General features: G+C 48.7%; 1 protein-coding gene across 1 annotated transcript in view; it reads left to right on the top strand.

Moving 5' to 3' along the window:
• KIAA1614 (KIAA1614 ortholog) overlaps positions 1 to 9,117 on the top strand; it is a 51,987-nt gene extending 42,870 nt beyond the window's left edge. Inside the window, exons 8-10 of the mRNA XM_015417297.1 lie at positions 1,614 to 1,741; positions 4,120 to 4,304; positions 8,924 to 9,117. Coding sequence (XP_015272783.1) covers positions 1,614 to 1,741; positions 4,120 to 4,304; positions 8,924 to 9,117 — 507 coding nt within the window. The remainder of the gene's footprint in view (positions 1 to 1,613; positions 1,742 to 4,119; positions 4,305 to 8,923) is intronic.
• The last annotated feature ends 2,863 nt before the right edge of the window (positions 9,118 to 11,980 follow it).

The raw sequence follows: 11,980 nt of genomic DNA, 5'->3' as shown, positions 1-11,980 counted from the left end.
GCGCATGCCCCTCTCCCTCCCTCCCTGCAAGATTTAAAGGGGCCTCCAGCTGAGCGGCAGGCCACCTGCTCCCCCCCCCCATCAGCTGAAAGGCCCTTTAAATCATGCAGGGAGGGAGGGAGGGGGGTGGCTGCTGGCGGTCAGGCCTGGGGGTGGATTGGAGCTGACATAAAAATAACGGCAGCCCCCTCTGAAAATTCTTTGCCCCACAGGCCACAAAATCCTGGCTACGGGCCTGCCTCTCAGCAACCCTGGTGTTAGGTGAGTCTCAGTCAGCTGGGGCAATGATAAGGCTCAGCACCCCAGATAAGTAGAACATGTGCCCCAGAGTCTCCTGCAACCTACTGGTTCTTTGGTTCTCCTCGGAAGACGAGTCACTGCTACTTCTACATGCTGATGATTCTCTGCATTGTTTTCATGCAGCTGTGACTATGGAGTTTCCACAAGGACAAAGGAGCTTCCACGTGTGGGATGTTCCCGTGTGCTTTTCCTTTTCCTGACTCTTCCCTTCCACTTGTGCTCTGCTGCAACGGCGCATTGCTGCTGGGGGGGGGGCATGGTCATCATAGCCGCCGTGGCAGCTCATGACCAGCGTTCCCTCTAAGCTGTGCACGTGAGCAGCCGCTCATTAACTCAGGAAGCCCCACTCAGCAGCAATCTGGTGCCACGCAGGGTCTTGCACTTCCCATGGCCCATTTCCAGGATTACAACAGTTATATCCTGCTCCGGATATGAAGTGCTCCACTCAGTAGGGAGGAAAAATTGGAAGGAACGTTGCTCACGACCCCCTCTTTTTTTGGTTGATTTTTTTCATGCATGTGTTATAGCACTGTACTGGGTCTCTAAAGATTTGAAATAGATGTGACAATAGATCATTCCTGTGCTATTGCAGTATTGCTGTTACTGTTTCTCTATGCCCTCCGGTGGCACAGCTGGGGGGAAAGTTGGGCAAATGGCATTTGGGAGGGGCTTACAGCAGGGAAATGGCAACAAAAATGCACCCTGGTGCTTCCGGGTGGTGTGCTAAAACATTTTGACAGTGTTCTTTCTAAAAAGATTAAAGAGGGGTTGGGAAAGAGCATATTAAGGAAGACAAAAACTTGGGAACAAGACAGTTACAGAATGCCATTATATGAAGCTCCAAACCCCCTCAACACTTCAGTTTGGAAATCAAGGCAGGTAAAACCTCAATGTGGAAGCAACCATAAAAGTGGTTCCCTGAAGGTAGAACGCTTGCATTAGTGCAAGGAATATCGATTATTCAATAAGGGCAGAAGAGCTGATACTAAATAACATGTGGCAATGTTAGAATCCTCATATAATCCACTGTCACGCTTCCCAGCCGCTCAGGACGGAGCATTTCCTGAAAACTTGAGACCTTGGACTTGCACAGGCATTGCTTATTTGTGACCCCAGCCTGGTGTAAATAACCCAGTGTTTGTTTTATGGTGGTCCCCATGTTTAACCCCCACACCTTGCAAGGGGTGTGTGCAAACACCACATTACGTGAGCGGCAGAACCACTCCGGAACTGCATTCTGCTCAAACACTTCTTCACCCAGCATTGCTCCTAAGCTCTTGCTCTGACTCTCAGTGCTTTCGTTCCCCCACAAGGTGTCACCCTTCAACCAACCACGGAAATCCTCTTCTGTTCAAAACCTGCATTCCCTGTTGGGCAAGACTGACCGGTCCAGCCTCTACCAGCTGGGGGAACCAAAGGATGGAACGTCTGTGCCGGACAGGTAAGGAACGGAAGTTGGAAGAATGGTCTTTAAATCCATCTGTCTTACCTTGTTCTTCTGGAATGCTCTGAGTTCCACGGGTTTGGGTCTTGCTAGGTATGGATGGTTATATCTGGCCTTTGTCCGTTCACAATGAAGGATTACATGCTCACAAAACACTAACAACTGTGATTGGGTGGGTGTGCAATTTGGCAATCACATTTCTGTGAAACAAATGCAGAGCCGCAGAGCCGATTCTTTACTGAGTACAGGTTCTAGTTGGCATTTGTGAGCAAACCCTGACACTGAATGGGCCATGCAAAATTGACTTGAATGTTTGTTTTGCTGCTTAAAATCTGATACTATGTGGATCCAGCACCCAAAAGGTCCTTAGCCAACTGACTAGGTTTGTGATCAGAATAACTGTGTCCAGATACAGACATGATTCTGGAGCAGTTTTGTTTTAAATAAAAGCCACGTTATTTTTAGTTAGGGTTTGGGGGGACACAGAGGTGGGAATTTTGATATATGGGTTATTGATAAGTGTGCTACAGGCAAGAAAAAATGTCCTTGGAGGGAGACTGAGAGGTAAAACCAAGTGCTGAATGTTTTAGCATATTTCCCTAGAAGTGAGGACTTACCTATGGATTAGATTCCCCCCCCCTCGCTTGAGAGCCAGCATGGAGTAGTGACTAAGAGCAGTGGACTCCGATCTGGACAACCGGGTTTGATTCCCCACTCCTCCTCCACATGCAGCCAGCTGGGTGACCTTGGGCCAGTCACAGTTTCCTCTCTCCAAACTCTTTCAACTCCACCTACCTCATAAGGTACCTGTTGTGGGGAGAGGAAGGGAAGGCAATTGTAAGCCGCTTTGAGGCTCCTTAGGGTACCTTAGGGTATTAAAACCAACCCTTCTGCATGAAACGTGGTTTTTTAACCCCCCCCCCCCCCGAGAAGTCAGTTCCCAGGTGGGCGGGGCCTAATTTGGATTGGGACCATGGTGTGCAAAAACTGGCTTCAGCTTTTCTCCCCATTCCCACCCCACCATTTTCCTGACTTGGAATGTGCCTGGTGGGGCTCTGTTTGCTTCATGGTTCTACATGAAGGTTTTCCCAGTGGATGTCAGGTAGCCTTGTCATAGATCTGGAATGTATGGGGGGGGGAGGTATCGTCCTTCTCGTTCTCAGCTCTCTCCTGCTCAGCTACTGTGTGCTATCTTACGCTTGACCTTGTAGATGTTCCAGCTGCAGTTTACACAGCTGGGAAAGTTAAGGGCTTTTCTGCTATGCTTCGCTCGCTTTGCCGCGTGCGCGAATTATATCCATTGGCTCAAACTTAAAGGGGGATGCGTTGATTTCACTATAAGTCAGGGGCCCTACTACTGACGGCCATTCCTGACACAAGCTGTACACGTGTTCTTTAGTACTGAATCCACTAATAAACAGTTATCTTCCTATGAAGCCCCGTGTGGTGTGACCTGACTAAGGAGCCTGACAGTGGGACAAATAACACCTCCTCAGGGCCATTTTGGGTTGGGAGAATGGCACGGGGGAGAGGCCAGCGCCCCTCCCCCCCACGCACTGTGGTATTGATCAGAATTCCCAGCAGGGGTCTCATGACAGATGGTCTTTGTGGCAGAACTAGACCCAGCTCGAGAACGGCATATTGTGTAGCTGGGTCCTTTTAAGCCTCACTGAACACCCTGGAACTTTTCCAACTCAGCGTCAGGTTAGGGTGCAATATTTACTCTGGCTGCTACCTTTTCCTTTTAATGCATTTCTGTATAAAAGGTATTCTTAGGAAAATACTATTTTACAGATTAACTCAGCAGAGCAATGAGAAAAAGTCAGAGTCTGTGTTTATGTTTGAAAAAGAAAATAGCTTTAACTTGAACTAACAGGGAAAAGGTAAATGGGATGCAAAACAACAGACACTAGATCTACCTGTTTACCGCTAAAAGATTACGACAAGGAATGGCGTCTCCTCTTCTCCAAGCAAGATGAAGGGAGGAAGAGACCCCAATATGCAAAATAGCCAATACACTGATTTCCAGTCACAATGCTAAAGTTCAGGTCATTTCACTAAGATCTCCTATAAGGTTTGCAGGCTTTTTCTCACTTGGTAATAGATTGGTTACAATAAACACATGTGATTTCCTTTTGACTAACAAAGTTAACTCTGTAATTACTGAAGTGTTTTAACTTGCTAAACACAACACTGTACAATGATGTGGGCTAGAAACCAGCTGTTCTTTAAAAACTGATGCACAGAAGCTGGATTCTGTGATTCATATAGCAGTAACTATGCACCGTTCCGGCCTCCATGCCTTCTGGTTTCACCTCTTGAAGAGTCTTTTGTTACCTACAGTGCTTGTTTCTGGTCTGGCTCATTCCTTCCAGGAAAGCGGGTGCTCATCCCAGGCGTTCCCTCAGTGTAGAAGACATTGGCTCCCCCAACTTGCTAAGGACTGTTGGACGAGTAGTGGAGGTCTTCCCCGATGGAACCAGCCAACTAGAACTGCAGCGACTCCCACAGGGTACTTTCGGATTCCGTGTCTCCTCTGGAAACGGGCGCCCTGATACAGGTGTGTTCCATGACACTAATGGCCTGCCATCTTGAAAAAAGGGTGCCATCCATTCCCTCTTTATACTGTTATAGCCTCTTACGGAGTTGTCCGTGTAAATGTGCTTCCCAGCCTCCCCCACCCCCGATGATAATTAATATTTGTTTTACTGATTTTATTTTGCATTCCAACCCCCCTAAAAGTGCCTTATAATAACGTATATGATACAGCTTTATTGCCCATAGTCTTAAGCTTAGAAAGAGAGAGAAAGAGATTGGATTTATACCCCGCCCTTCACTACCTGAAGGAGTGTCAGAGCGACTTACAATCGCCTTTCCCTTCCCCTCCCCACAACAGACACCCTTTGAGGTAGGGGGGGCTGAGAAAGCTCTCTTGAGAACTGCCCTTGAGAGAACAGCTCTGAAAGAACTTATGACTGACCCAAGGTCACACCAGCAGCTGCAAATGGAAGAGTGGGGAATCAAACCCGGTTCTCCCAGGTTATAGTCTGCGCTCTTAACAACTACACCAAACTGGCTTTCTCCCTTTCCCCCCTAAGCCTACCCTAATTAGAAAAGCTTTTTTTAATTTTTATTTTATGCTGAATTACTAAAAGATAAAAGGCCACGGTCTTAGTAATATTCAGATCATTATCCTGCAGAAGGGGAAAATTTGATAATTGCTCATAAACTCATCCTTCTCGAAGAACAAGGTTGTCCATCTCTCCGTCTTCACTAAATAAAGGGCCTTCAAGGACTGTGGAGCCAAGGAACCTGTCTTCCCTGGTTACGAAGGCATCAGCCTTCTGAAAGAGGGAATCCTGCATCAGGTGACGGTATGGCATTTAATCTGGCAGCCAAAAAAATATTACAGTATCTGGAAATACTCAAAGATGTTAAATATGCTGGAAGAGTTACTGGAGGTTTTAATCCATTATAGGAAAGAGAACTCATTCTTCTCGCTCACAGATTTGCACTTGTAAAATCTGACTTTCATTACTGCTTTTTAACCCATGCCAACACTACTTTATCATTCTGCGCAGACAATAAAAAAGCAAACGTAAAAGCCTAGCTGTTCCAATCTTCGATCAGCCAACCTCTTTCAGTTACTCTGAGAGGAGTCTTCTCGTAGTCTAAGGAGGATCCTAGATCTATCATCAAGTAGAATCTTAATCCCGAGTCCAAATGCATCTAACCAAGCTGCTGAGTCCAATGAAGGAATTGCAAATTCTTGCCTAATAGCTATAACCCAGTACACATTTAGGCAACTTGTCCGCAGTTGAAGATCAAGATTTGAGCCCAGCAGCACCTTAAAGAAAGACTAACAAAGATTTCCAGGGTCGAACCTCTCGAGAGCCAAGGCTGCCTTCGCCAGAGAGCGGGATGCTGCCCTGCCTCTTTTCAGCCTCTTCTCATCTAACACTGAGTCAGCCATCACTTCTCTCTTCGGAACTATTTTCTCCCTTCCTTCCTCCGCTCTGTCTTGGGGGCAGAGAATGGGAACCTACCCTGACTTCCTCCAGTACTACTGGTGGGCACTCGCTTTGCACCTCTGTAGCCGAATTCAGACATCACGTCCAATCGCAGTTAGGGAAATGCAAGGTTTGGTGTCTGAACCATCATTGTGGCTGTTGCTGTGGCTCCAGAAATGGGAACACGAAGCACACGGTAAAAGAATCGAGATCAGCCGCTTTCAGCCGAGGGGGGGGGTTGCCTGTATGTTTGCAGCTCAGGCCTAGATCATGTTTTGGGGCAGAGGCCACCAGCTGCTGCATTCCCTAGAATGCCCAGGGAAATATTTTTTTTAAATCTTGCCTAGACATTTAAAAAAAAAAATTCATAGGACTTTCCTCTGTGCTCCTTCTCTTCATTTTCGGTGCTCTTCTTGGACCATGTTCTGTTTCAAGGATAAGATAAAATTTGGTAATATGCCTGTGCGGTGGGAGAATAGCTTGGAATATTTCTTAAATTACTCAGAAGTAGCTGTCAAGAAAAGAAAAGGTTGACAAAGGTCGAGCGTGTCCAGAAGAGGGCAACGAGAATGGTGAGAGGGTTTGAATCCAAGTCTTATGAGGAAAGGCTGAAAGAGTTGGGACTGTTTAGCCTGGGAAAGAGAAGGCTTAGAAGGGACATGACTGCAGTCTTCAAGAATTTGAAGGGCTGTCATGTAGAAGATGGAGCGGATCTAGTCTCTCTTGCTCCGGATTGCAAGACTAGGTCTACTGGGTGGAAATTACAAGGGAGTCGTTACCTGCTAAATATCAGGAGAAACTTCCTCACTGTGAGAGTGGTTGAGCAGTGGAACGGTCTGCCTCGGGAGGTGGTGGATGTTCCTTCACTGGACGTTTTCAAGCGGAGGCTGGACGACCATCTTTCGGGTATGTTGTAGGGCTCTCTTTTGGCTATGCTGCAGAGTGCAGGGGGTGGGACTAGATGTCCTGCAAGGTCCCTTCCAACTCTAACATTCTGTGATTCTATGAAGGTTGGCAGCCCTGGAACTGTGATGTCTGAATTGAGCCTCTTATTGCTTGGCCATTCCTGACACTTCCACTGCCAAACTGTCTGAGTCAGTTCAGTCGCCCCGCCCCCCCCCCCGGCCCCAGGGCCCCCTCTTCTCCAGGCACACCCTCACTTTGGCCTGTCTTACTCTGTGTACTGTTGTGACTCCCCTAGAGGGACGGATCCTGGAAGTCGCCCAAAGGCCCTGTTCTGCTGGATTCCCCAGCGCCTGCCTCTTTTTAGGCTAAGCCTCTTCCCCAAAGTGGGTCAGATGGCAGGAATAATTGGACGCAGATGTTCCCAGGTCCTTTTTTCCCAGGCAGGCTCCTGGGAATGTTGCAATGTTTGTGACGGGGATGACAGATGCTCGTCCTGGCCTAGAGCACTTTATTCCAGGAACTTGTTTTCATCGCAATACCCTGGATTGCCGTCTCCACCCTGGGAGGTGTCACAGATGAGCAGGGAGGCATCAAGACCGACGGCTCTGCTGCCCGGTCTCCCCCCCCCCCCGCTTCTGTGTCCTTAAAGAGGAAAAACAGTCTTGCTTGACGGATGTGTCCTCTCAAATCAAGCCAGATGTTGTGCCTCTGAGCTTCCCCACCTCCACCAAAAAGCAAGGTGAGGGTTTTTTTGAGGTGCGAGCTGGTGTGCTTAAGCTTCCCTGTGCCTGCTGCCTCTCGCTTTTAAACCACCCTCTTGTCCGTGCCGGGGGGGGGGGGGGGGAGGGGCCGGGTAGAGAGATTCTCTGGTCCTAGTAGGGCAGGAGGTGGTCAGCTAAAAACAGGGCCTGGACAGGAACTTGCACAATAAAGTTTAAGCCCTCCTTACTTCTTCTCCCTCGTGCATTTCCTCAGCCCTGCTTCACCTTTATTTAGGAATCCCTAGCTGTGAACAGGGCTGCCAACAGGACTGGAGAAAAATGTCCTGACATTTTAATCAGGGTTTTAATGCCGTGTTCTTTACCTCCATGCCATGAAGAGCTTCAGCTGTCCGTTTGCCTCTTTCAAAGCCACAGGGGCATTTTCCTCCAGGCGTCTCGTCAACCCTGGTTGGAAGCCCCATCTTGTTTCTGTCGCAACATTTGTCTGTACCTTAGAGGATGAAACAGAGATGAAGCACAAAGCTGGGCTTGAGCATGTTTTGGCTCTCCTAAAATTCCTGACAACCTGCTAGGCGTTCCTGAGGAGCAAACATTCTGGGACGCTAGAGAAATAACAGTAACGATTTAGGCCCAGAATGAATTAAAGAGGACTGAAAGCAATGAGAGATTTACTACAGCAATTTCGAGTCTGTTCCACTGTTCATAGGGGCCGCAGTGGCTCAGAGGTTAAGACACTGAGCCTGCAGACCAGAAGATCTATAGCTCGGCAGTTCGAGACCCGAATGTGCCGCATGACAGAGTGAGCTCCCCTCTCTGGCCCCAGCTCCTGCCAACCCAGCAGTTTGAAAGCAAGAAATTGCAAGTAGATAAATAGGTACCACTTCGGTGGGAAGGTAACAGCATTCAGTGCACCTTGGCATTTAATCATGCCGGCCACATGACCACGGAAAAGTCTTCAGACAACGCTGGCTCTTCGGCTTGGAAACAGAGATGAGCACTGCCCCCTAGAGCCAGATTCAACTGGCTTTTGAGCAAGGGAAACCTTTACCTTTACTCCACTGTTCATATTAGGGTTTTTTTTAAAAAAAACAAAAAACAACCTCTGATGCAGTTCTAGACAGAGGCAGGGAGAGGTTCCAGGTAGACGGCTTATGACAGTCTTAAGGCTTCTCCCGGCAATGCTTGGAAGCTCAGCAGGATCAGCCCTGGCTAGTCCAGGGTCATGCTGCAGGGGCCGGCCGTGGCAAACCTCCCCTCCCCTCCCCTCGTCTCCCTCCCTCCCTCCCGCCTCTGTGGGTTGCCATGAGCAGGTTGCCGCTTGACAGCACTTCCCTATTACTATGAAAAGGGAGCCCAGCTTAACATTCTAGTAGCCCTCGGATCTGGCCACTCCACCCTTTCTGCTCAGGGGTCTGCTTTCAGGGTCCAAACCATGATCGACTGAAGCCAGGGAAATGGTGGGTCTGTCTGTACTGGTGACGTCTGAACACTGTTGTTGTTGTTGTTGTTGTGTGTGTGTCCCCCCCTCCCCCCCCCGGCAGGCCTCTACGTGCAGGAGATGGCAGACGCGAGCACGGCTAAGCTCTACGCTGGCCTCCTGGGAGTTGGGGATGAGATCCTGGAGCTGAACGGTGCCAAGGTTGCTGGACTGGGCCTGGCCCACATCAACGAGCAGCTCTTGTGGGCGGACACCCTCTCGGTCCGAGTGCTGAGGCAGCGGCCTGTTCGGCGGTAGCAGAGAGGTAGACAGAGCACTTGCCAGGGCTTTTTTCCCTCGACACCAGAGCTTTTTTACTGCTTGTTTGTTGCAAAGGAGCCTGCCTGCCTGCCTGCCCGGGACTTGGAGCAGTGCCTAACTCTCCTCTCTCTCTCTCTCTCTCTCTGCCTTCCTGGCTCGGACGTGGGTGGCGATGCAGCCCAACCCCACAGGCTACGCTGTAACACAAGCTGCTGTGTGCTAAATATTTAATTTATATAAGGTTCTGGCAGACAACATGGATTTTTCTGTCCATGGCCAAGAGAATTAACAGGAGATAGCTGGCACTGGTAGACTTCTCCCATATGCGTGGGACGAAGCAACAGAAAACTGTACGCAACAAACTTGAATGGTTAGATAATAGTTATCTCCTTTCCTTGCTTTTCTTGTTTCCCTAAACTTTGAAAGGTGCTGGATCATCTTCAGTTTGCATTCTGAGCAAAACGACTCACAGATGTTCAAAGACATGGTTTGCTCTTGATATGAGTTTTGCTGTTTTCCAAACTACATGTCCCCTAATGCATCTGTTCAGTGTGGCGAAGAAAAGTGTGGATGTGTCTGCAATGGGTATTTCCTTCAAGACGTTTCCAAGTGTTGAGAGGTTGTGTTTGGTAACTGCATCCCGCAATTAAAACAGGCTGTGCCCCTCCACACTGCGGCTTGCCTAGATCCGCTCGGACTCTGTAGCTGCGGCCACACACACTAAAGAATCCACTTTCAATCCACTTTCCAACTGAATTTTACTGTGTGAACTGGCAAAATCCAACTGGAAAGTGGATTATTTAGTGTGTGTGACTGCAGCCTCCCTTTGCACTGATATGGGAGATGTGTAAACTATAAATTGCCTTCAGAACAAGTATTGTGACTTCTAACGAAGGAATCATGGGAGTTGTGGTCTTGTTAAGGAGCTGGACGTCACCTTCCAGAAGCTTTCACACATACCCCTCGCCAAACTACAATTCCCAAGGTCCTTTATAGCAACACTATATTTCTGCAAAGGGTCTAGGTATTCCTCATGAAGAACCCTCAACACCCTTACAAAACGTCTAAGTTCTTTATTAAGAAACTGTAAAAGTTGGGTCCGGTTTCGAAAGCTGCAACCTTTCAGCTGTGAAAATAAGAGATGCAGCCCAGTATGGTAGAGAGCAGCCATTTCTGTGTAATGTTTTCTTTTCTCAGTGGTATTCACTGTCTGGAAAGGGGAGATATTTTTGTGTGTCTCCCCCCCCCCCCCCCCCGGGCCAAAATGGAAGATCCGAGGGCCTGTGAGCCTTACACATAGATTCCCGTTGAAGTATTATAGTCACAGTTTGGGGAGCTGCCTCTGGAGTCAGGTGGCCTGCAGCCCCAGTCTGAACGTTTCTCTGGGTCTCTTGTCTTTCTCCTCTCCTCCCCCCACCTTTCTGGACTTGTGACAATGGCCTCATTCTCTCGGAGGTGCCCCTCCCACCCCCACGCCGTCTTCAGACTGCCGTGATGGATCCCTTTGGGCAAATGCTCCTCTGTACTGAACTGACTTCCTGTGTATGGAAAGCCAGACTGTCAGGGAGAAGGCGAGGCAAGAAACCTTTTCTTTGAAGCACTGCTTTTCACTGTCCAGGGAGTTTGTTTTGTACGGAAGGCCATTTAGTTTCTTGACTCTGCTGAAGCTGTGCAGCTGGGGAGCCAGGTCTCCTGGGAGTTTCTCCCAGTCCCTGCTGGAACTTCATCGGCTGGAGGGGAGGGGGAGATGAGGATGGGGCACCAATACATGACATTACCTTCAGTGCCAAACCAGAAGTGACATCATCATGTTGGGGGACGTTCTAGGATTTGTGCAAAACTCTGTTGTTTAACCATTGTTGAATCCAGTTTTACAAACAGAGTTTTGTGTGTGCCGTCAAGTAACGGCTGACTTAAGGTGACCCCCAGCAGGAGGCTTTCAAGGCAAGTGAGAAGCAGAGGTGGTTTGCCATCGCCTTCCTCTGTGGAGTCTTCCTCGGTGATCTCCCTTCCAAACATCGAACCTCCTTAGCTTCCAAGGTCTGATGAGATTGGGCTGTACTATGCTCCCTTCCCTTCCATACAATAGAGTTATACCATAGAGTTAGTTTTGCTATAGAAATCTAACCATAGAGTTTTGAGCTTATCCTAGAGTACTCCCATGCAATGATGTCACTTCCAGTTTGGTGGAGGAAGTGATGTCATGTGCTGGCATGCCTCTCCTTGGCCCCTAATTCCTCCTAGAGGTTTGCCCCGCTGCAGCCAGCAGCCCTAGGTACAGACCACACACCGATTTATCTTGGTGAGAATTGGGCTTGAATTTGCTGTCAGAGTGAAGCCGGCTATGTTCTTTGCTGTGCTGAGCCTTGGAGATGTTTTCTCAGTAGCCCCCAAGGCCCAGGTTCTTCCCCTGAGCTGGCCGTGATACAAGGCCCCATAGTGCTGGGGAAACGTCCCTGTCTTTGATCATTGTTTCTGTGATTAAATTATTTTTTGGACAAAAAACCACTCATGTCCTCAGCCTTGAATCATTGATAGGAGAGCAGCTTTGTGAACTAACTGGAAGTGTATTTTTGGTGCGGTCAGACGCTGCATTAGAAAGGGGGGGGGTAATTGGGATTTCTCGGCTCTAGCCTGCGGGGAATAGAGACTCCCCAGACGGGCATCCTAGACTCCTTGTGGCCTGGCCCCTATCACGTGGGAGAGGGAAGGAGAAGCTGGTGGGCAGAGCTGGCTCAAGGCGTTTTTGTGCCCAGGGCAGCAAAATCACAAACTTTTCCCTTCCCCCTGCCTCCCAATGAATTAATATAGGACATTTAAATTAAGAAGATCTGTCCCTTGATTTCATGATTCGGAATAA

Source organism: Gekko japonicus, unplaced genomic scaffold (genome assembly GCF_001447785.1).
Source record: "Gekko japonicus isolate JY-2015 unplaced genomic scaffold, Gekko_japonicus_V1.1 scaffold1876, whole genome shotgun sequence".
Classification (NCBI taxonomy): domain Eukaryota; kingdom Metazoa; phylum Chordata; class Lepidosauria; order Squamata; family Gekkonidae; genus Gekko; species Gekko japonicus.
Note: the sequence above shows the minus strand (reverse complement) of the source record. Positions and strands in the feature narration are given on the sequence as shown.